The sequence below is a fragment of the Oryctolagus cuniculus genome, chromosome 10 (assembly GCF_964237555.1).
Source record: "Oryctolagus cuniculus chromosome 10, mOryCun1.1, whole genome shotgun sequence".
NCBI lineage: Eukaryota > Metazoa > Chordata > Mammalia > Lagomorpha > Leporidae > Oryctolagus > Oryctolagus cuniculus.
The window spans coordinates 91,770,153-91,791,779 of record NC_091441.1 but is presented as its reverse complement, the minus strand read 5'-3'; the positions used below and the strand labels follow the sequence as shown (position 1 = coordinate 91,791,779).

Sequence of the window (21,627 nt, the reverse complement as noted above, 5' to 3'; positions counted from 1 at the left end):
GGGCAGGAGGAGCAGGGCCAGTGAGAGCGGGCAGGACTGTAGCCCTGGGCTTGAAGACCAGTCTTGGGGACTGCAAAGCCACCGGTTTTCTTTTGGACAATTTGGGGGAGGGTTGGGCTCAAGCATGATAACAGAAGATCCTCCTCCCAACGTGACTCAAGTCAGGATAAATGCAAGTTGAACAATGAAAGCGGTTGGACCAGTCCTGTCTCCCGAGGGTGCAGGGTGCAGTTTCCACCTGTTAGAGCAGTTTATTTAGAGGCAAGAAGTGGTTAATAAAGTGGTGCCTTTGTATCTAGGAGCGCTTGGCCTTTGCTTTCTTCCTTGGCTGGACAGATTTTTTGCTGTTGGTGAAGGCTGTTGAAGACTGCAGTTTAAATTCAACTGGAAAGTGGTCACTGACGTCCAGGGCCTGTAGAGAGGACAGGAGGTAGACTTGAGGGTTAGGAGGCGCCTAGCAGATGCTCTTATCTTAGTGATGAGTAAATTCAGGCCCAAGGAGGGAAGATGAAATGCCTGACGTCATTCAACAGAATACGCCCTGGGGAGCGTCCCCAGGCCAGCTCAGTTAGAAATTCTGGCAGGTCCTCAAACCACAAAACCGCAGGCGTTGAGACTCAAGGCCAGTAGCCCAATGTTGGGACCCCAGCCCATCTTTCAGGGTGGTATTGTCAGAAGACAAGATGGTAGCTTTACCTCCTCCTCTGTCAGCTTGTAAGCTTTCCGGAAGTCAAAGACGCCATTTGAATCGGGAACCACAGATCTGATGATGTCCTGTCCTCGGAGCACGATCCTGGGACAAGGGGAGGAAGGGCAGCCATGTTCACCCACCCTGTTGATGTCTGAGATGGAGCCAAGGATTGCGTTTGTCACCTGGAAGTGACTGAGTGGCCTGGTCCCTTCATGTGGGGCTCAGAGTCCACGGCTGGTTTAAGCTTGTGACCCTGGAGGACGGTGCCCACAGTTTTAAAATAGGATCTGTCCCTGCCATGGCCCCGTGGGCACCAGCACAGTGCGGGCAGTACCTCTGGTGATGCAAGAGACGATTTTACATGAATCATGGACACTACACCATGTGGCCATGACTTGCATAATGAAAATATTGCTACTTCCTTCTCAACCCTCTGTCCCTTTTCCTGATTCAATGATGTAGGAAGTCTCAGGAGGTGTTAGCTTATCTTGGACACGACCTCGAGGGAGCAAGCTGTCACCGTCACGCATTTGCAGGCATGGGAATCGAGGCACAGTTTAACACTGTGCAGTTTCCACTGGATTTCTTTTTACAGTTACCTTTGATTTTTGGCAAATGATGCTGTTTTCTTACTTTAGCTTCCTGACATTTCCTTTAAAATTAATTTGGTAGGAAATTAAGGGATTTAAAGACAAAGAGGAAGAACCACAGTATAGGTGTTTGCAGCGGTGACATACAGACTGGAAATGTGGTGAAATGAGCTCTGTAAATGAACTCTAACACATCACGAGTGGGTAAGGTGGTCAGATTGACATGGTCTCAACCTCCTGACCAAGACTTCAAGGTGCAGGGGCTGACACTGTCGGTGCAGCGGGTTAAGCCACTGCCTGTGATGCTGCACCCCCTATCACAGCACTGATTTGTGTCCAGGCTGCTCGGCTTTCCATCCAGCTTCCTGCCAAGCCACCTGAGAAAGCAGTGGAAGACATCCCAAATGTCTGGGTCCTTGCGGATCATGTGGGAGACCAGGATGGAGTTCTAGGCTCCTAGCTTCTGCCCCAGCCATTGCAGCCATTTGGGAAATAAACCAGTGGATAGATGTGTGCTTGCTCGCTTGCTCTCTCTTTCCCTCTCTCATACCTCACTTTTTTTTTAATCTCTGCCTTACAAATAAAAAAATAAATCTTTAAAAAAAGAAAAGAATGCAGGAGGTGCCCTGGGTGCAATCTCCTGCAACTTTACTCTGTGGGTTTCCGCTTTGGAGAGCTGGAGCAGGGACTTGTGCACAGGACATGCCAGTCCCGAAAGCTCCAGGAGGAACCAAGGAGGTCACGGGTTGGAAATGAAAGAGAGACCTCCAGCTTGAGAAGTGGGAACTGCTGGCTGCTCGCCGCAGCTGGCTGTCTCACGCTTCCTCCGTGGCACACTGAGCTTTGGGAGCTGTGGCTTCCCATGGGACTGGCCCTGGGGGTTTCCCTGCTGTGGTCTGATTCCTGAAGGTCACTGGCATTCACACGCTTAAGCAAACTCACCTTCCTCTCTACACAAGGAGGCAAGGGGCGAGCTGCTTATGAATCCTCTGAGACTTTATGTGAATCAGGGAATACCAGTATCTTGATGCATTTGTTTGCATTTAGGAACGTATAGCAAAAGCGCAAAAATATCCTTCCGCTTACTGGTCTCATTTTTAGGCTTGTTCTCTGAGGCAATCCTAAATGTTTGCACAAAACACATACAGAGGATGCAAACTAACTAACTCGCCACGTCTCCATGAAGGAGGTATGGCTACAGACTCCATCTTACAGGAAACGAAGACTCCGTTTCAGATGAAACAGGGTCAGGCTTGGAATCCAGGCCCAGCTGACACCAAAGCCAGTGCTTGCCTCTGCTAAGCTGCGGGCCCAGGGCTGCTGCCTAGGATGTGCAGTTTATCCACCACACAGAGCGCTGGGCAGAGGGGCCTGAATTCTACACGACTCGGCTCTCCGAGCCTTTCTTCAGGCTCACCCAGGCCTGGCTGGGCCAGCAGCAGCCTGCGGACGCCTCCTACCTGTCGTAGGCACAGCTGGTGCTCTTCTTGACCGTGGTGTCCTCTTCGTCCCCAATCAGCCAAACAAATTTGGGGTCGGTCCTCAAGCGGATGTTTTTCCAGGCTTTCTTGGGGACGTAGCTACAGCCGGCATTGAAGTCGCCCATGAAAATGAAGTTCTGAAAGACACAATTTGGAACTCTCGCCTGGCTGGCGCTGTTGGCAATGATTCCACGTGCCCATAAACAGTGAGGTCTGCACTGACTGAACTGTGTCCCTTGCTCTATTCATAGTTGAAGCTCTGACCCCCCAGTACCTTAGAATGTGATGGTATTTGGGACCAGAGAGTGTGGGTTAAGCCAACACTTGGGACACTGGCATCCCCTGTCAGAGCACTGGTTCGAGTCCTGACTGCTCCCCTTTTGAGCCGGCGTCCTGCTAATGTGCCTTGGAAAGTAGGGGAGGATGGTCGATGGTTCGAGTGCTTGGATTTCTGCCACCCATCCATTCTGACACCTGGATGGAGTTCTGGGTTTCTGACTTCAGCCTGGCCTAGCCCTGGCTATTGCATAGCCATCTGGGAATGAACTAGCAGAGAGAAGATCTCTTTCTCTCTCTGTATGTCTCCCCCTCTAACTCTGCCTTTCAAATAAACAAGGAAATAAATAAGCAAATCTTTAAAAGAAAGAAGAATGTCACTATATTTGGAAATCGGGTCTCAGAAGAGGTAATTAAAGTAGAACGTTATATGGGAGGGCCCTAATGCAATACTGGTGTCCTTGTGAAAAAGAGAGATTACAGTGTGGAAATTTAGTAGTTAAAGATACGGGCATCCCATATCAGAGTACCTGGGTTTAATTCCAGCCACAGCTCCTGATGGTAGCGTGCCCTGGGAGGCAGCAGTGATGGCTTAAGTACTTGGGTCCTTGCTACCCACAAGGGAGATTTGGATTGAGTTTCTAGATCCCAGCCATAAACCAACAAATGAGAGCTCTCTCTGACTCTGCCTCTCAAAAGAAACAAAAAAAAACTTTTTTTTTTTTTAAACAGGAGTTGAAGGCAGAGACACAGGAGGAGGGCCAGGTAAAGACACCTGAAGACAACAGAAGATGACCTACTGCAAGGCGATGAGAGAGGCCCTGGGTGGACACCAACACTACTGGACACACCTCGTTCTGGGGATTGTAAGCAAATCACTTTCTATTGTTTTAAAGCACCTGGTCCTTGGTGTTGCACAGCAGCCCTAGCATACTAGCACAGGATCTGTCTTAGGTTATTTTTGCTTTCTAGAAGAGCCTGCAGTTTAAGGCAGAGTCTCAGCTCTGATGCCTATCTGACTGGCAGTACCAGGGAAGGGCTCTTTGTGGACCAGAGGGTGTTTGCTGTGACGGCCCCACCTGTGCCTTTGTCAGTGCCTGTGTGATTCAGCGTGCACAGTTAAGGCATAAAAGAACCCAGCTAACAGATACCCTCAGAGCTGGCTCAAACGCGTGCAGGCTACACACATAGGAATGAATCAACCCTCTTGTTTCCAAGCAGGAAAATGCACTTGGGTGGTGTAGGACAGCTTTGGCACCACTGTATCTCTCCTATTGTTTTCAAATTGGAAACCTCTTCCTGTGGAAATTCAGTCCTTGGAGGAAGTGAGAGGAGTTTGAAGGGCAGGGGGCCACAGCATGAGCCCTCTATCCCCTGTCACAGGCCACTCAGAAACTTTTTATCTTGGAAGTATTTTCCCCTGTGCAGAGCTCCTGGTACAGACTCTTGACATTCCACAAAACACAGGAAGTGTCATATTTCCTCCTTTGTGCCGTTGGTAGGGGTGGGTGCTGACTTCGGAGTTTTCTTAGAGAATTGTTCATGTTGACCTTGGTGATTGGGGTTTCCCTTGTGATTACTGGATGAAGTTGAGGTCAAGATGGGACCCTTAACCTGAAGGTCACCAGCTTCTGCTCCTATGGGCAGGATTTGTTTTGCGACATGCTGGGTCCAACATTAAGTGTTCTATAAGGCTGACTTTATATCTCACAACAAGGCATACACTCTGCGGGGTGGATGTCACTCTTAACCCCACTGAAACAAGAGGTGCTCTAGACCATGTTTGAGTGGTGAAGTCAAGAATGGAGCCCTGATAGGCCTCCCTGAAGGCCCTCATCACGAGTCTCCTCTGTTGTTCACGCTTGGATCACTGATGTCTCCCCAGAGCCCGGCCCTCAATGGGCAGATGCTCTCTACATTCTCGTTGAATGAATGATTTCATAATTTTTGGAATGAGTGAATGCGTCTTTCTCCTGTCCTGCTGTTTATCTGTGAACAATGAGGTGCACTTCGTCTTCTCCACTTTTCCTGGAACTGAGGGGGAGGAAGGGGAGCAGAAGAGGCAGTGAAAGCGGCAAAGAGGAAGCAGAGCCCTGTGGAGCACTTCCAGGTCTGCCAGGGGCCTCCGCAGACGCTCCTGGCCATCGTGGCAGCATCCCTTCTTCCCGAGGGGGAAACAGTTACCCAGAGGAATGGCAGGTGTGCTCCGCCTTCTGTGAGAACAGCACCCCAGATTTCCTTGGGAAACCACCTCTTCCCTCCTCCACTTCAGTCCACAAGGTTGAGGCAACAGAGATTTAGCCAATCAGAATATCTCAAGCCCCTCTGATCACAGTGATTGGTTCAGGATGGACATGTTACCCAATCAGAGCCAATGGGACTCATTCTTACAATTGGTTGCATTTAGAAAAGGAAATCGGTCAGTTGGCCTGGACACTGCTAGTGGCCATTTGCCATCCCAGGGGTGGAGCCCACCCAGAAGAAAGGAGGCCAAGAAATGGAAAGCCCTGATTACCTTACCTGAGCCCTGGATCCAGCTGTGCCTGGACTCGTGGGCACTTCACTTATATAGACCAGAAAACTGCTTCTCCTGTTCATGAGCCAGTTTGAGATCCTGTTGCCTTTAACCAAAACACTCTTGACCTCTCTCAGTGGCAAAGTGGGAATGATAAAAAGTAGCTCCCTTGTAGGGTTATTGGAAGGATTAAATTCAAAGGTCCATGTCAAGCCTCAGTGCAGTGCCTGGCCCCAGCTGGTCACTTAATCAACACTGGCATCCATTGTTAATGGTGCATGAATTCCTAAGACCCACGTCGCAGTGCCGGGCAGATTCAGCAGGAGGATAATTAGGGCCAAGGAAAAGCCTGAGAGGAGGTACACGCCCTGACCCCTCTCCTTGAACCCAAGGGCCTGCCTCTGCCCTTAGACAGGAATTTGACAAACACAGAGGTCATCACCTCAGCGTTCCAGCGACGTTTCACGTCCATGTAAACGTCCACCAGCTCATCGATCTCTTTCACAGATGCCTCAGGGCTGGTGTGCAGGGGCACAATCACGAAGTCCTTGACAGCTGAGGGACGGGAAGGAGGCGCAGTTCACACCCTGCCCCCACCAGGTCCCACAAATTCTACCCGAGAAACAGGCTCTCTCTTCTAGAAGGGCCAGTGTGGGGAGCAACTCAGACTAGACTGTTACTGGAATTAAGACTTATTCTATGCATCTGCTCTCCCACAATATGGCGCTGGGAGAGGAGTAAAAACAGCTTCTACACAGCTGCCTCTCACTAACTTGACAAGCTGCAGGAGCTGCTCCTGATTGGAGGAGAGCAGCGTACTCGGCGTGTGGGCAGCAGAGTTGGGATTAGTGGAAGAGGACTATAAAGGAGGAGAGAGACAACATGCACCAGGAACATCTATCTGAAGGAACACCTGTGCAGCCCCCGAGAGAGCCGGCCGGCGGTGTGCCGCTCCCCCGCAGAAGTGGGGAAAGTGGCAGGGGGAACCGCCCTTCCACGGAGGTGGAAGGGACGGTAGCCAACCCGGGAAGAACCAGCAGCAAACCCGGGGAGGGCCGAGCAGACGAAAGAACAACGCAGGGTCCTGTGTCGTTCTTCCACGAAGACGGGGAGCGACAGGCCAGGCTGCACCCTCCAGGGTTCCCAGAGGCTGCAGCCTGGTGCTGAAATTTTTATGATCTTAGGATCATTTGGCTGCTAATTTTTTTTTTTTTTTTTTGGACAGGCAGAGTGGACAGTTAGAGAGAGAGAGAGACAGAGAGAAAGGTCTTCCTTTTGCCATTGGTTCACCCTCCAATGGCCGCCGCGGCCGGCGCACCGTGCTGATCCGATGGCAGGAGCCAGGTACTTATCCTGGTCTCCCATGGGGTGCAGGGCCCAAGTACTTGGGCCATCCTCCACTGCACTCCCGGGCAACAGCAGAGAGCTGGCCTGGAAGAGGGGCAACCGGGACAGAATCCGGTGCCCTGACCGGGACTAGAACCCGGTGTGCCGGCGCCGCAAGGTGGAGGATTAGCCTAGTGAGCCGCGGTGCCAGCTTTGGCTGCTAATTTTAATACGCCCAAGACTTTTCTTCCACATGCCTGTTCGGACTAAGCAGGTAGACTATATTTCTCGCTGCCATTGGGATGTCTTATTTTCTCACTTCTTTGAGTCAAATGTATATTTTTTCTTGACAAAAAATTGAATGTTTATGGTTGCATTTTCTGGTGTTTTTTAAGAACTAATAAACCAGTATAGATTTTGCACTAAGTAAAAAAAGAAAAAAAGATTGATCAGTTGATTCCCCTTTGATCATCTGGGGCAAGCGTTTGGCACAACAGTTAAGTTATCACTTGGGATTCCCGCATCCCATATCAGAGTGCCTCGGTTCTCATCCTGGCTCCACTTCCAATTCCAGCTTCCTGATAATGTGCCTCCTTGAGGGGCAGCAGGTGATGGCTTAAATAGTTGGGTCTCTGTCTCCCACTTAAGAAACTTGAAATGAGTTCTGGGCTCCTGACTCTGGCTTGACCCAGCCTCAGCTATTGCAGGCATTTGGGAAGTGATCCAGTAAATGGGTGGTTTCTCTCTCTGTGTCTCAAACAAATAAAAATTAAAATAATAAGTAATAAAGGCCCAAGAAAGTTGTTTTAAAAAGAAGATGGTCTTTTGTGCAGTGTCTGTGACCAACTGCCGCAGCCCTGTGCCCAGCCGTGCTGAGTGATGTGCCTGGGGTGACGATGTGGGTGAGTCTCAGAGCCATGTCTTGCCCACCTGCCAATAGCAGCTGTCACTTCTGAGCACCCCCCACTGGAATGTTCCCCTCATTCTCATGCTCACGCTGACCTCATGGGGAGAGACTGGGGTGGTCCCTGCTAGCGCCACACAGGGCTCAGCTGGCAGATTGTGTTCGGGGCTGCGTGCTCACACCCCACTTCGCCTCCAGCTCTCCTCTCATGCCTCCCCTTCACTCCCCAGCCTCCTCCTGGTCTCCTGAACACTCCAACACTCTTCTGCTCCTGAGCTTTTGGACTCCCTGTGCCCTCCAGCTGAATGCCCTTGCTCCAGCTCCCTCTGTGGCTGGCTTCTGCAGGTCGCAACCTGAGGTCACTTCTGATGGGCCATCCCTGGTCACTGCATCCCTACTTGTTACTGCCTTGATGCTCCGAGGCCACTTTCTTAGCCCTCTAGAACCTAGGCTTCTTGAGGGCATGCTTATCTGTCTAGGCTTGGAGCCTAGCTCAGGGCTCATGAATCTTTGCTGATTGACTTGATAATGAATGAGAGAGAATATGGATGAACAGCTGACTCTCTAGTCTGTAGTAGCAGATCAAGGGGAGATGGGAAGTTTCCTTGACCAACAGAGCAAACTCTAGACATGCAGTGCTAGCCCAGGAAAGAGAAGGAGGGGTAGGGAAGGGTGGAGGCTCAGGATAAACAGGTTTGTTAGCCATTCATAAGGATCTGGACTCTGTGTTTGAGAAGAGATGATCCTTAGGGAGAGGCAGAGGGGGCTGTGGGGACACACCCTAGTCAGCCAAATGTCAGTGCTATGCAGCACAAAGACGATTTTTGCACACACACCTTAAATGGCATTTTTGGCACTCAGTCCTTCCACCTTCTCTTTTTCTACTGGAAATTCGTCACATTTGTCCCATGTTTGTTTTGCCAAAGTAGTCTTCCCCCGAGGCAGTTAGCCGTAGAAGGCATAATAGTGGACTTCATAGGTCAAGATGTTGATATTGGTGTAGCACAGATACAGGTGGAACTACTGTCGTGAGCTGGCTCCTCTACGACAGTATAGCTTCACAGGGACAAGGACCTTGTCTGCCTTGGCCTGTGTCCCCAACACTGAAAATATTTGATTTTGTATGGCTGCAGTCTGCAAGCCAAAGTCAATTCCCGATTTTCCCGAGTGCTGTATAGTGGTTGAGAGCATGGGCTGCTGAAATGGTGGCTCGAGTTATGAGCTCAGCTCATTCACTTCAGTAACTGGGTGACTTGGACAATGACTATACTTTTTTGAACCTACATTTCTTCAAATGTAGAGTGAGATGATCCTAGCCCCTGCCATGTTATGTCATTGCAGAGGTTCCTCAACCAGGAGGCCAGCACTTACTCAGGGATTAATGTACACGCATCGCAAGTACTGTTGTTAGAGTCTGGAGAGCCATCCCTTTGAATGCCTCTCTCTCTGCAGTCTGCAGAGGAGACTGCTCTGGAGTGGCTGGAGGAAACATGAGCCTCCAGGCTGGAGGTTCACCTTTGGTGGCCACATCACTTGGGACTTGTGAAAATGAAGGAATGCTTACACTTGGCAGGGACCAAAGAATCATGGTGCATAATTTCCATGAGCCTAAATGCTTCAGTGTTATTCTCAGAAGAAGGATTGTAGGCTGGGGAGGTGCTGAGCCTTGGCGTTCTGAGAAGCAAGCCTGGTGCCATCAGGAGCTGAGCTGGGTGCTCTACATCCAGATGCAGATATTACAAGACTTTGTCACCCCCCGCATCGTCCCTGGGATTGCAGCTCACAGTGAGGGCAGCTGGGAGGTCACAGGTGAGAGGGGCCTATGGGTCTCACCAGTGAAAGGCGACTGGAACCAGACTACGTAGGGCTCCCTGGAAAACGCATCCGCATCTCCAGCCTCATAGTCATGGTAGAGGTAGTTTTTCTTCACAGTCACCAGCTTTTCCCTAGAGGAGAAAAAAATGAAGCCGTCCCAGTTGAGTCAGTAGTTTCCTTCTTTCAAGAAGCAGAACGTCAAGAAGACGTTCCAACAGTTTTGTAATCTTCCAGAGAGGCTCAACACTGGAGGGATCCTTTGCCTGAGAGAAAGCTGAGTGAGCACTTCTCAGCAGTCAGGGCCTCTGGGATTTGAGGATCTGAGCCATGCTGGTCACCCAGGGCACCCACAGGTCAATGATCAGACTTCAGTCACTAGTAGGAAGATGACGAGGATATGAAGGGCAGGGAATCAGTGGTGCTGGGCAATTCAGGTCCAGCCCTAGGCCAGAGCTTGATTATGAAGAGTAAAGAATGTACGCAGGAGCCACCAAGCCAACCAACAAATTAGGTGTCAGGAAGTTGCTCATGCACTCTAGTTTTGATGAGTTTATAGTTTGCCCAGTGTCTAGATTTTGACAGTAATTATTTTGACTGATTTTGAGCACTGGTTAGAGATCAGAATTGGATTTTGAAGAAAAGATGCCTGTTTTGATTCATTTCAAAATCAAAATATGTAAGTGGGCCTTGTTACAGGGAGTGTAGATTGTACTCACTTGTAGAGAAAGGCGTACTGTTCTTTATAGACGTTTCTTCCGAGCCGAGAGCTAATCACATAGTTGTATGTTATGCCTCTCCTTGAATTTCTAGAAAACATAAAGATTTCACAAGGCATATTAATAAGTGAACATCCCCCTACTGCTTCCCTCTCTCTAATCTGCCTCCGTATTCCCAATGGCATCGTGGGAAGGGCACTTGTTCATCACTTTGAATCCAGGAAGAAGGGCCACCATTGTCGGGCTGGGACACCTGCCAGAATCTTTGCAGTCTTTTTTGTTTGTTTGCTTTTTTTGCCATTATAAGATGGGTGTCATTGTTACCCTCCTTTTTTTCTTTTAAAATCTTGTGACCCGTGGACTTGAAATAATCTTTATTTTCTTAAAGATGTATTTATTCGAGAGGTAGAGTTACAGACAAAGAGAGGGACAGACAGAAAGGTCTTCCATCCACTGGTTACCTCCCCAAGTGGCCACAACAGCTGAAGCTGGGCCGATCTGAAGCCAGGAACCAGGAGCTTCTTACAGGTCTCCTATGCAGGTACAGGGGCCCAAGCACTTGAACCATTTTCTACTAATTTCCTAGGCCATAGCAGCGGCTGGATCCGAAGAGGAGCAGCCAGGATGCGAGCCGGTGCCCATATGGGATGCTGGAGCCATAGCTGGAAGCTTAGCCTTCTGTGCCATGGTGCTGGGCCCCTCTTATCCCCTTTTATAGTTTAAAATGTGAATCTGGGATTTGAACCTGTATCTGACATATCCTCAAACCCTCATGGGAGACTGTTGAGACCACAGATGATTCAGGCTGCAAACAGAAACCCTACTCTGCCCACAGTGGAGCACACAGCCTTATCAGGTCGCCTTGTCTGTGCACCACTCCTGAGCATCTATCAAATGCAGGGGCATTCTGTCTTCTGAACGCTCCAAGTACTTTCCCACAAACCCTGGGGGACTACGATTTCCAGTCACTCTTGTTCATACCCTAGGGGCTAGAGATGCAGCTGTGAAGGCCGTTGGCTCCACCTCTCACCTACATTAGGGAAACTTGATTCTATGTGTTTGCCAGACCTGCTGCTAAGTCCACTCTGGGCAGAGTCTGACACAGTTCCATCCATCTGCCTACAGAAAGACCTAGGGCATGTTTAAAGCTGCGGTTCAGTCTCAGGTTCAGTTGGGAAAAAGCAGAGGGGATACTCAGGGACCCACTCAGAGTCTATGGAAATTTCTGGGATTTCAGATCTGTGCTCTAAGCCAGGCTAGAGCAGGGATATGGACAGTAAATGGGTGCTGGGCTTCCAGTTCGGGGAAGTTATCTTTGTTCTGCCCGCAAATTGCTTGCAGTGAGTCTGCTGCAAGGTGATTGAGGTTCCTTTTGGATTATGGGGGGAAAAGAGACAAACAGATTTGGCTCTGCCTAGAATCTGTGGCACAGTCTAGGCAGGTTGGGAAGCACTGAGACCACTGGTAATAGAAAGACTGATCCCAGACTGACTGTGGGAGACGCCTGGAGTGTGCCTGTCACTGCCGTCACCCACACTCCTGAAAACTCGCAGGACCACTCTCAGGAAGGCTGAGAAGACATGAAATGAAGCATGTGCACTGGAGTTAGACATGATCCAAGTTCAAATAACAGGTGAGGTGGCTTTGAGCATGTCCCTCCTCTCTGTGCCTTGGCTCCCTCAGCTATAAGGGAAGCAGTAAGATTATCCAATCCACAGGGTTGTTGTGAGCAGTAAGGGGTATAGAAGAACTAAATGGATTAATAGCATGCCTGCCCCAATAGTAGGTTATCAGTGGTAGCTGTTATGGGACAGTCTGGCATTGACATGTAATTGGTGAAGCCGCCTGAGGCATCTTATATCAGAGCACTGGTTTCAACTCATAGCTACTCCACTTCTGATCCAGCTCCTTGCTAATGCCCCTAAGAAAGCAGCAGAAGATGGCCCAAGTGCTTGAGCTCCTACCACTGATATGGGAGACCAGGATGAAGTTCCGGGCTCCTGGCTTTAGTCTGGCCTTGCCACAGCTGTTACATCCATTTGGAAAGTGAACCAGCAGATGGAAGATCTTTAGATCTTTCTTTTTCTGTCTCTTCTCTGTCACACTGCCCTTTAAATAATCCTTGTTGTTTTTTTTTTTTTTTTTTTTTTTTTTTTTTTTTTTTTTTGTAATGGTAGCTGTTATATGTGACCCACAGACTATCAACTCCCTTTATAATCTTCTTGCTTTTACTAGTCATGGATTCCACTAGTACTGTTCAAACACTTCCATGGAAGAATTTGTCAATCATGGGGCTGGTGCTGTGGTGTAGTAGGTTAAGCCTCTACCTGCGGCGCTGGCATCCTATATGGGCACTGGTTTGAGTCCTTTCTGCTCCACTTCCAATCTAGCCAATGGCCAAGGAAAGCAGTGGAAGATGACCCACGTGCTTGGGCTCTTGTATCCACATGGGAGACCTGAAAGAAGCTCCTGGCTTTGGGTCATGCCAGCTTTGGCCACTGTGGCCATTTGGGGAAGGAACTAGCAGATGGAAGACTGATTCTCTGTCTGTCTGTCTCTCTCTTCCTCTCTCTGTCTGTAACTCTGCCTCTCAAATAAATAAATACATCTTTAAAAAAATTTGACCATCATAACAGATCAAGAAGAAAGGGTCTACTGTTAGTCCCTTTTGCATATGGGGAAAATGAGGCACCAGGAAGTTCAGTAGCTTGACTGAGATCAGGATGCAAACCCAGGTGGTCTGAGCTCTGTTCCCTCTGTCCTCACCTTCCTAAGGTCAGCTCCAGAAACAGAATATCTGCTGAGGCTAAAAAGGATAACCTCAGCTCCACCCCTTACTGCAGATGAGAAGGGCGGGGCAGGCCCCAAAGGCCTTCTGTGTCCATGAGACCACTCACAGTGGCCCTCCCCAGGCCTCACAGTCTGGACCCTTCATTGCCAAAAACAGCGTGATTTCCCCTGGTTCAAAGTTCCCAGGACCACAGCTGAGAGCACTGGAAGCCTGGCCAGATCTGGCCACGTGATCTGGTAGTCAGGGTGAAATGCTGGCTGGCTGTCAAGTTTCAATCTCTCAGGAGGCTTTCCAGCTGACCGTGCACTTGGGGTCTGCCAGCTGCACCACCCACACACACACTTACCCATTCAGCTTCTCCATCAGCGTGGGGCAGATCATGTTGTTGCTGTCCTTGATTTCCATCAGGAGTATGATGTCGCAGCGTTTGATGATCTGCAGAGGGAGAATCCCCAGGAGTTGGAGGCCGTTTGCCACAAGCAACAAAACATTTTGTTGTGTACTTACTGTGTTTTAGTTTTGCCTGGGTGCTTGTTAAAATAACTTAGTTTCTTCGCTGAATTAAATTAAGGACTCTGAGATAGGTGGTTTTGTTATGTTCATTTTAAAGATGAGGTGCCTGAGGCTCACGCAAAGTTGACTAGTCACTCAGTTACCTACCTAGAAAGTGGCCATGGCAGAGACAGCTGTTTAGCACAGAGGGTAAGATGCTGCTTCAGACGCCTATGTCGCATTTTAGAGTGCCTGAGCTTGAGTCTGGCTCCACATCTGATTCCAGTTTCCCACTGTTGCACACCCTGGGAGGCAGCAGGTGATGGGTCAAGTCCTGGGTTCCTGTCACCCACATGGGACAATGGGATGGAGTTCCAGGCTTCTGGCTTTGGCCTGGCCCAGCCCCAGCTCTTGCAGGCTTTTGAGAAATGAACCAGCAGATAGAAGAGTTCTTTCTTTCCCTCCACCTCTCTGTCTCTCAAATAAGTAAATTTTTTAAAACGATGGAATTTGAACCCAGGGAATCCAACTCCAGAGCCCATGATCTTGACCCTCAGTACATCCTGCCTCTCACATTGCTATCCTTGGGTTTCTTAATATATTCATAAAAGTGGAATACAAAACTGATGGTGCACAGTGGTCAACATGCTGCAAAACAGATGCAGATCCGTGTATTTATTTTTGTGAAGAAAAATGCCTTTAAGGAAATCACCCAAATGTCAAGGGCTTTATCTTTTTAATTTTTATTTATTTATTTTTATGTGAATGGTAGAGAGACACAGAGACAGCCCTTACCCATTGGTTCATTCCTCAAATGCTCACAAGAGCTGGGGCTGGGGCAGGGCCAAGCTGGGAGCTGGGAATTCAATCCAGGTCTTCTATAAGTGACAGGAACTCGATTACTTTTTTTTTTTTTTTTTTTTTTTTACAGGCAGAGTGGACAGTGAGAGAGAGAGAGAGAGACAGAGAAAGGTCTTCCTTTTCCATTGGTTCATCCCCCAATGGTCGCCATGGCCGGCGCGCTGCAGCCAGCGCACCGTGCTGATCCGAAGCCAGGAGCCAGGTGCTTCTCCTGGTCTCCCATGCGGGTGCAGGGCCCAAGGACTTGGGCCATCCTCCACTGCCTTCCCGGGCCACAGCAGAGAGCTGGATCGGAAGAGGAGCAGCTGGGACTAGAACTGGCGCCCATATGGGATGTCGGCACTTCAGGCCAGGGCTTTAACCTGCTGTGCCACAGCACCGGCCCCAGGAACTTGATTACTTAAGCTATCACTGCTGCCTCCGGAATCTGAATTGGCAGAAAGCTGGCACTGGGAGTGGGAGCTGGGACTCAAACCTCAGTGGTCCAGCGTGGGATGTGGACATCTCCCCTGGCATCTTAACTGCCAGCCTAATGCCCACTCCAGCAGCTGTGATCCTTGAATGACAGGATAATGTGTGATTTTTCTCTTCCTTGTATGTTTCTGTTACTTCCAAAAAAAGAGCATAACTATATTTAATCAAGTTATTACATAGTTTATAAATAAATTCTTAATTTTTAAAAGTTGTACTTCACTGTGTCATAGCGGGTAAAGCCACCGCCTCCAGTGCCCACATATGGGCGCTGGTTTGAGTCTCAGCTGTTCCACTTCTGATCCAGCTCTCTGCTGTGGCCTGGGAAAGCAGTAGAAGATGGCTCAAGTCCTTGGGCCCCTGCACCCACGTGGGAGACCAAAAAGAAGCTCCTGGCTCTTGCTTCAGATTGGTTAATCTCCGGCCACTGCGGCCATCTGGGGAGTGAACCAGTGGATGGAAGACTTCTCACTCTGCCTCTGCCTCTGCCTCTCTATAACTCTGCCTTTCAAACGAATAAATAAATCTTTTTTTAAAAAGTTATACTTTTATAATTTCTAAAAATTGACATGTTGTTTTAACAAAATTGCTTGATGAGGAAGGAATTTTGGAGGAGAAGATTATGGGCAGACTTTATTAGAAATGACAGGTGCATTTTTAGCATTAAGCATAAGATAAGTGACCTTTCGTAGGCTAGTGTGCCTAATAAAGCACCCACACATTAGGGGGGCTTTGTAAGAGTCCTCTTGAGATGCCCATTGTATAGCTGTGTACTCTGAGGCTCGGTGAGGTTTAGTAATTTGAACTCCAAGGAGAAATGGGATCATTGGGCATCTGCACTAGAGTCCCTGCTTGACCCCTCCACTCCACAGCCGAGGAAATCAGCCTGTCCTTGTGACTGCACCTTCGCAAAGAACAAGGTCCCTTTTTGGAGTGGGATCCATCCATCCACAGTGAATGCGGACCGTGAGTTCTGTCTCCTTTTGCTGAGTAGAGGCTTTGGCCTCCGGGCATCCTGTTGACAACCCCTTTCCTTTGCAAGCACTTCCTAGCTCCGTATCTACAGCAGATGCAGATTTCTGCTTCCTGTGGCACCTCTGAGAATGTTTCCTGTTGATGGGAATCTACACTGTGGTGGACAATAGTTCAAGATCTCATTAGCAGAATTCTCCTGAATGGGGGTGGGATTTTTGACTGCTAATCTTCACCCATCCATTGTCCCACCCATCTGTGCATCCACTGGTTCATCCATCCAACAAGATTTTATCATGAACGCACAGGGTGCCAGACAGCATTCTGGACCTCGGTATGGTTGTGATTCTATATCCAGCTCCTGACTCAACATCTGGCATGAGTAAAAGGAAGAGAGTGGCAGGTAGGAAAGAAGGGAGGGAGGACGGACCATAATGGAACCAGATGTGCCCGATTCATGAAGCACAAATACCTTCCTATTTTAGATCTTCCTTGTGGCACTGTGAGAAAAAATGGGAGTAAATTTTCTATTCAACCCATAAATATTTGTCATATTTTTAGAATATAAGTCTATTTTTATAGAAAATCTGGACCATGCAGGAGAGACAGAAGGCTACAGAAGCCACAGATGCCCCATTAGCCCAGCACTCAGACCCTTTTCCAGACGATTTCTATATCTACTTACAAAATTGGCATCACAGCAATTAGGCCATGCCTCTGAGGTAGGGACTTGGAGCCAAATGGCCTTGGGTTTGTGTCTTAACTCTGTCATTCATGAGCTGTGTGACCTGGAGGAGTCACTTAAGCCCCTGAATGGGGTCATCATGAGAGTTAAGTGACACGATGGATATAAAAGGCTCAGCCCAGTCCCTGGCACACAGCAGGGCGTCAGGAAACACTGGTGATGTTTGTCATGTATCTTGCTTCTCCAGCCACACAGACTGTGAGCATTTCTCCCTGTCAGTAACTACCCAGTTTTCCTTTCCTGAACTCTGGGCCAGTGGACCAGGAGAAATACATTTCCCTGGGCTCTACCTCCTCTTCCTCCATCTCAGGAGGAGGTGACAAAGGCGAGGGCCCTGAGTGCGGAGACTTCTCTGACTTAGCCCTGACTCTGGTCCCAGGAAGGGAGGGAGAGTGTGAGGGGCTGGTGTTGAGGGACTCCCAGCAAAGCGAGTCAGGAGAGGACCTGGAGAGAGGGAAGGGACAGTCTCAAGAGTGAGGACAGGTGCACAGGGTGGCAGGGGGGAGCCTGGGTTCCAGTTCTCTGTCATTTGCTTGCTCCACACTCTGGCCAGCTTATTTCATCTGTCGGCTCCAGTGCTTTATCTGTAAAGTGGGCCTAGGAATCAGAGCATTTGGGAAGCTGAACTGGGGTCCTGCTGAGGAGATGCACTCCTGCGATGCTCATTACCGTGTACCGACGCTCCCTCCGTGCCACCCTCACATCTCCCGGTGCCTTGGCGTGCCTGAAACATGGCTTTCTTCCTGACTATCTGTCGACAGTCAGGTTCTCTACAATCCAGAGAGCACTCGGATAGAGGAAAACTCGCATGAGCAGGGTTTGGCTTCTGGACCGCTGCCTGTGGTATGGGTGAGCAAACCGAGACGAAGTCAGGCTCCCTGACACTCACCTCCCAGTGAAGGTCAGAACGCGGACAGCCTAGTGATGCTGAACCTGCCCCTCCCCCTCCAGCGCTAAGCCCAGCCTGGAGGAGTGGGAAAGACCTCTCAGTCTATGTCACCTGGTGTTACTGACCCTGCAAACTCACATCACCATTCTGGACCTCGGGGCTCTCAGTTCTGAAGTGGCACAGTGCCACCAGGCCATAATATTAAATAAGAATGCAATACTAGAGGGGGTGGGTGCTTAGCCTAGCAGTGAAGTTGCTAGTTAGGGTGCTGTGTCCCTCATCAGAGTGCTTGGGCTCCCGACTCCAACTTCCTGCTAAGCAGACCCTGGCAGACAGTGATTATGGCTCAAGTAATTGCTACTGTGGGCATTTGGGGAGTGAGTCAGTAGATGGGAGTGGGAGCGCGCTCCCTCTCTAAAACAAATACATTTTAAAAAATATATAAAATTCCTGGCCTGTAATAGGCACTCAGTCTATGGACCTGGGAAGCAAAGCTTTGTTGCTGTCTGGTGTTTTGCTTTCACAGGGGGTGCTCTGTTGAGCAGCTGTGGCAGTGTCCGGAGGTGGCCTCTGCTTACAGAATGACTGCTGGAATGGGAGGAGTTGGCGGTCCGACAAGGGCTTCAGATGAGCGTGGTGGGCTCAGAGCAGACCCTGAGTGTAGCCCACACCCACACCTCCACAGAACAAAAAGACAGCCCTTAACACAGTGGTGTTGTTCCCAGTTGGGTACGCAAGGAAGGTAGCAGGAACTCGGTAGGTACCAAGATCCTGGGGCCGTGCGTGAAAAAGTGGGGGAAGATAGATTCCTTGCATGTCAGTTTCCCTTGGAGCCAGAGCACCATGCTTCCTACAGACTTGGCATGGCTGTCCTGGTTACACAGCCACATTTTGGAAGGTCATGGGTGCCATCCAAAGGGCAGGACTGCGAGGAACAGAGCATGCGGGTCCCACCAGTCTCCTTTGCTGATTATCATCTGAGCACTTGCCGTGCCCCGGCTCTGCCAGAACCTTCCCCACCTAGAGTTGTCTCAGCCAGGGCTCCAGGTAGGGCAAGCCTCAGGCTACTCAACGGAACTGGAGGCTCGGAGAGGTGCAGGCATTCCCTGGGCCCTGTGGCTGGCAGGTGAGATCTGAACGCAGGGCTCCTGGCATTCCCACCCCACCTGTGGCTGGGAGGTGAGAAATGAAAACAGGGCTCACATTCACACACTGGGAGGCCTCTGCCATCTGCTTAGGCAATGGTGCCCTGCCAGAGTCCTAGCACAGGTTTCAGTTCCCAGCCTCTGTATGGTAGAGTCAGGTGGCTCCACGGAAAGCTGAGCTGTGTCCCCAAACATCAGTCACACTCCCCAGGGCCGGCATTCAGTAAGTATGCAGAAAGAGGGCTGGGTGGGGGAAGGGGGCAGTGGTAGAAAGAAGGGGAGAGGGAGGGAGAGAGAAACCAGACAGGGAAGGAAGGAAGGAAAGAGGAGAGCGAGAAGTTGTGTGAAGGTGATGGGTGAGACATCTGGGCCAGTGCCACAGACGCCCACCTGCCCTGCCACCAGCTCTACCAGGTTACTTTGCTGTTTTTCATTCATCGTCTCTACCTGGGGGAAGAATCCTCACAGGACGGTGAAATGAAACCCTGCTTTATAAAGCCTGACAAGCAGTGGGACTGAAAGCCGTTGCTACAGCCAGCTCCTGCCTGGAGCTCACTGTAACCAGACGCAGCTCAGCATTCACCAACTCAGCAGACCCCCCAGCAGTGCCTTGGGCCTGACTGTCACCCCCCCGGAGACGACTTGAGGACAGGAGGCACAGAGGGGTGACGTAGTGATTGTCCCCCTCGCTGTTCTAGTTGCTCCCAGATTCCAAGCCAGCTGTTACCTTCAGGGCCAGTTGCAGTTTCTCCCACGTCTCAGCTGTGAAGACAGGAGAGAGGGCAGGTGGAGTGTGGAGGACCTGCTGCCAGAAAAGGGTACTCACCTTGACAATGACATCCATGGCCTGGCGGTTTTCCCGCTTGCTGTACCCGAAGGACCTGACGTTGAAGGAACAGAGCTTCAGGGCCAGGGCGCCGTGTAGACAGAGGAGCAGAAGCAGCAGGGAGGCTGGGCTCATCCCGAGCGACATCCTGGCGCTCTTGTGGCCTCCGCTGTGCTGTGCACTGACTTATGAAGCCTGCAGATAACAGGAATGACGGGATTCCTCCCTGCTACTTTCACTTCTCTGAGGAACTGGAGATCCTGCATTTGCGCTCCAGGAGACGAGACACGGGGGGGCCAGCCTGTGAGGAGCCCCTGTTTTTGTCATCCTGGTGGGGAAACTGGCATGCCTCAGTGAGGCACTGACCTCCTGCAATCACACCCCAACCGGGGCCAGCTCTGACCTGTGCCATGTCTCCAGGCTTGCATGCCACATACCTTTTCCTGACAGCTGATGAATTCGGAAGTGTCCACCCCAGAGGGCACTGAGGGTGACAGAGCTTTCTGCCAGGGGAAAAGTGAGGCAGGGGCACTGGGAAATCCTGCGAATTTTCTCTAAATCTCTGGGACTTGGCAACCAGCTGTCCCGGGCCACACCCGGACACCCACTCTCTGATGCCCTGATGGACGTAATTAAGGGCAAGTTTAGTTTGAATTACATGATTTCTTAGGCAGTTTGGTCGTACCAATTTAACACATGAAGCCCCAGCAGTGTGTTGTTCTGGAGACAGTGACAGTTGGTGTCCTGGAATGGTCCGGTGAAATGTCCTTGGAGTTCAAGGGCAGATTGCCAGTTCAAGCCCCTGTAGAGATCCACAATTCAAGTGGTTATTATTTTAATGCTGTAGCAGTTGTGTGACCCCCTGGGTAAAGAAAGTCCAAGGAAAATGACTTAGAGATTTGGGTAGAAAGATCTGAAAAGCAAAAGAAATGCAAAATCCAATCAAGTTAGACATGCAGACTTTGGCAAAAATAAATGTGTGTGGAGAGGGTAGAGAATAACTTGAAGTCAGCATTGAGACCTCCGGGCCACTGCTGCCTGAGGCAGTGTGTCTGTGGCCATCCCCACAGGGAGAAGAACACGTGCATTAGCACACATCAGTCCACAGGCCATCGGAGCTGACCATGGGTTCTAAGATAATCCAAGAAGAAGTGTTGGAGGGAAATTGTCATTTCCTGAGCTCCTGGTGCAGTGAATCTCCCTGCTGTCTGCAACCTCAGACCTCAGGCCAGGTGGGCTCTCTGGGAAGAAGCTGCCCTGGTTAGCAGGTGGTTAACTGTGTTCCCTGGTGGGTGGGTAAATGCAGAAATGCTTAAGACATCCAGAGCCATGGGTCACGTGATTTGTATTTCAAGACAAAATACGGGTAGTAGCCCTTCACATATGTGGAAGTCTGTGAGCTCGTGCCATCTGAGAGAGAGAATCAGAACATAAGTTGACAGTCTTCTTACTCCAACGTCAAGTTTACAACTGGGGGGTTTGTCTTAGGTGCCTTACTTTAAGTTGGCATACAGTTTTGGAACTTTTTTAAAGATTTTGTGTTGGCAGTGTTGTATAAGCTTAATTTACTAGACTTGCAATTATTTAGTGTAAAAAAGGTGACTTTTTTGTTCAGGTAATTTTTTAAAGATTTATTTATTTATTTATTTGAAAGTCAGTTACACAGAGAGAGAAGGGGTGGGGGGAGGGAGGTGTCTTCCATCCACTGGTTCATTCCCCAGATGGCTGTGGTGGCTGGAGCTGCGCTGATCCGAAGCCAGGAGTCAGGAGCTTCTTCCTGGTCTCCCACACAGGTGCAGGGGCCCAAGGACTTGAGTCATCTTCTACTGCATTCCCAGGCCACAGCAGAGAGCTGGATTCGAAGTGGAGCAGCTGGGATGTTGGCACTGCAGGTGGCGGCTTTGCCCACTACGCCACAGCCCCGGCCCCCAGTTCAGGTAATTTAAAGAACTTTAATAGGCTATATGAAATTTGTAAAAGCAGTTTAAAATGTTTATAAATGAGTCCCATATGCCTTTAGGTTATTTTAGTTGTCTGGATTTAGGGTTTCCAGATGTAGCAAATCAAAATACAGAGTTGTAGATAGGTCTGAATTTTAGATAATTCAAATGAAATTGGACA

At 49.8% G+C, this 21,627-nt stretch overlaps 1 protein-coding gene across 1 annotated transcript; it reads right to left on the bottom strand.

Moving 5' to 3' along the window:
• Positions 1-210: 210 nt before the first annotated feature.
• Positions 211-19,709, bottom strand: DNASE1L3 (deoxyribonuclease 1L3). Its single transcript, XM_002713271.5, has 8 exons — positions 19,507-19,709; positions 13,452-13,540; positions 10,315-10,404; positions 9,617-9,729; positions 5,996-6,108; positions 2,742-2,899; positions 697-793; positions 211-412 (listed from the first exon to the last, which is right to left on the bottom strand). Exons 1-8 carry the CDS (start codon positions 19,651-19,653, stop codon positions 296-298), a joined length of 924 nt encoding a protein of 307 aa, XP_002713317.2. The 5' UTR covers positions 19,654-19,709; the 3' UTR covers positions 211-295.
• Between the last annotated feature and the right edge of the window lie 1,918 nt (positions 19,710-21,627).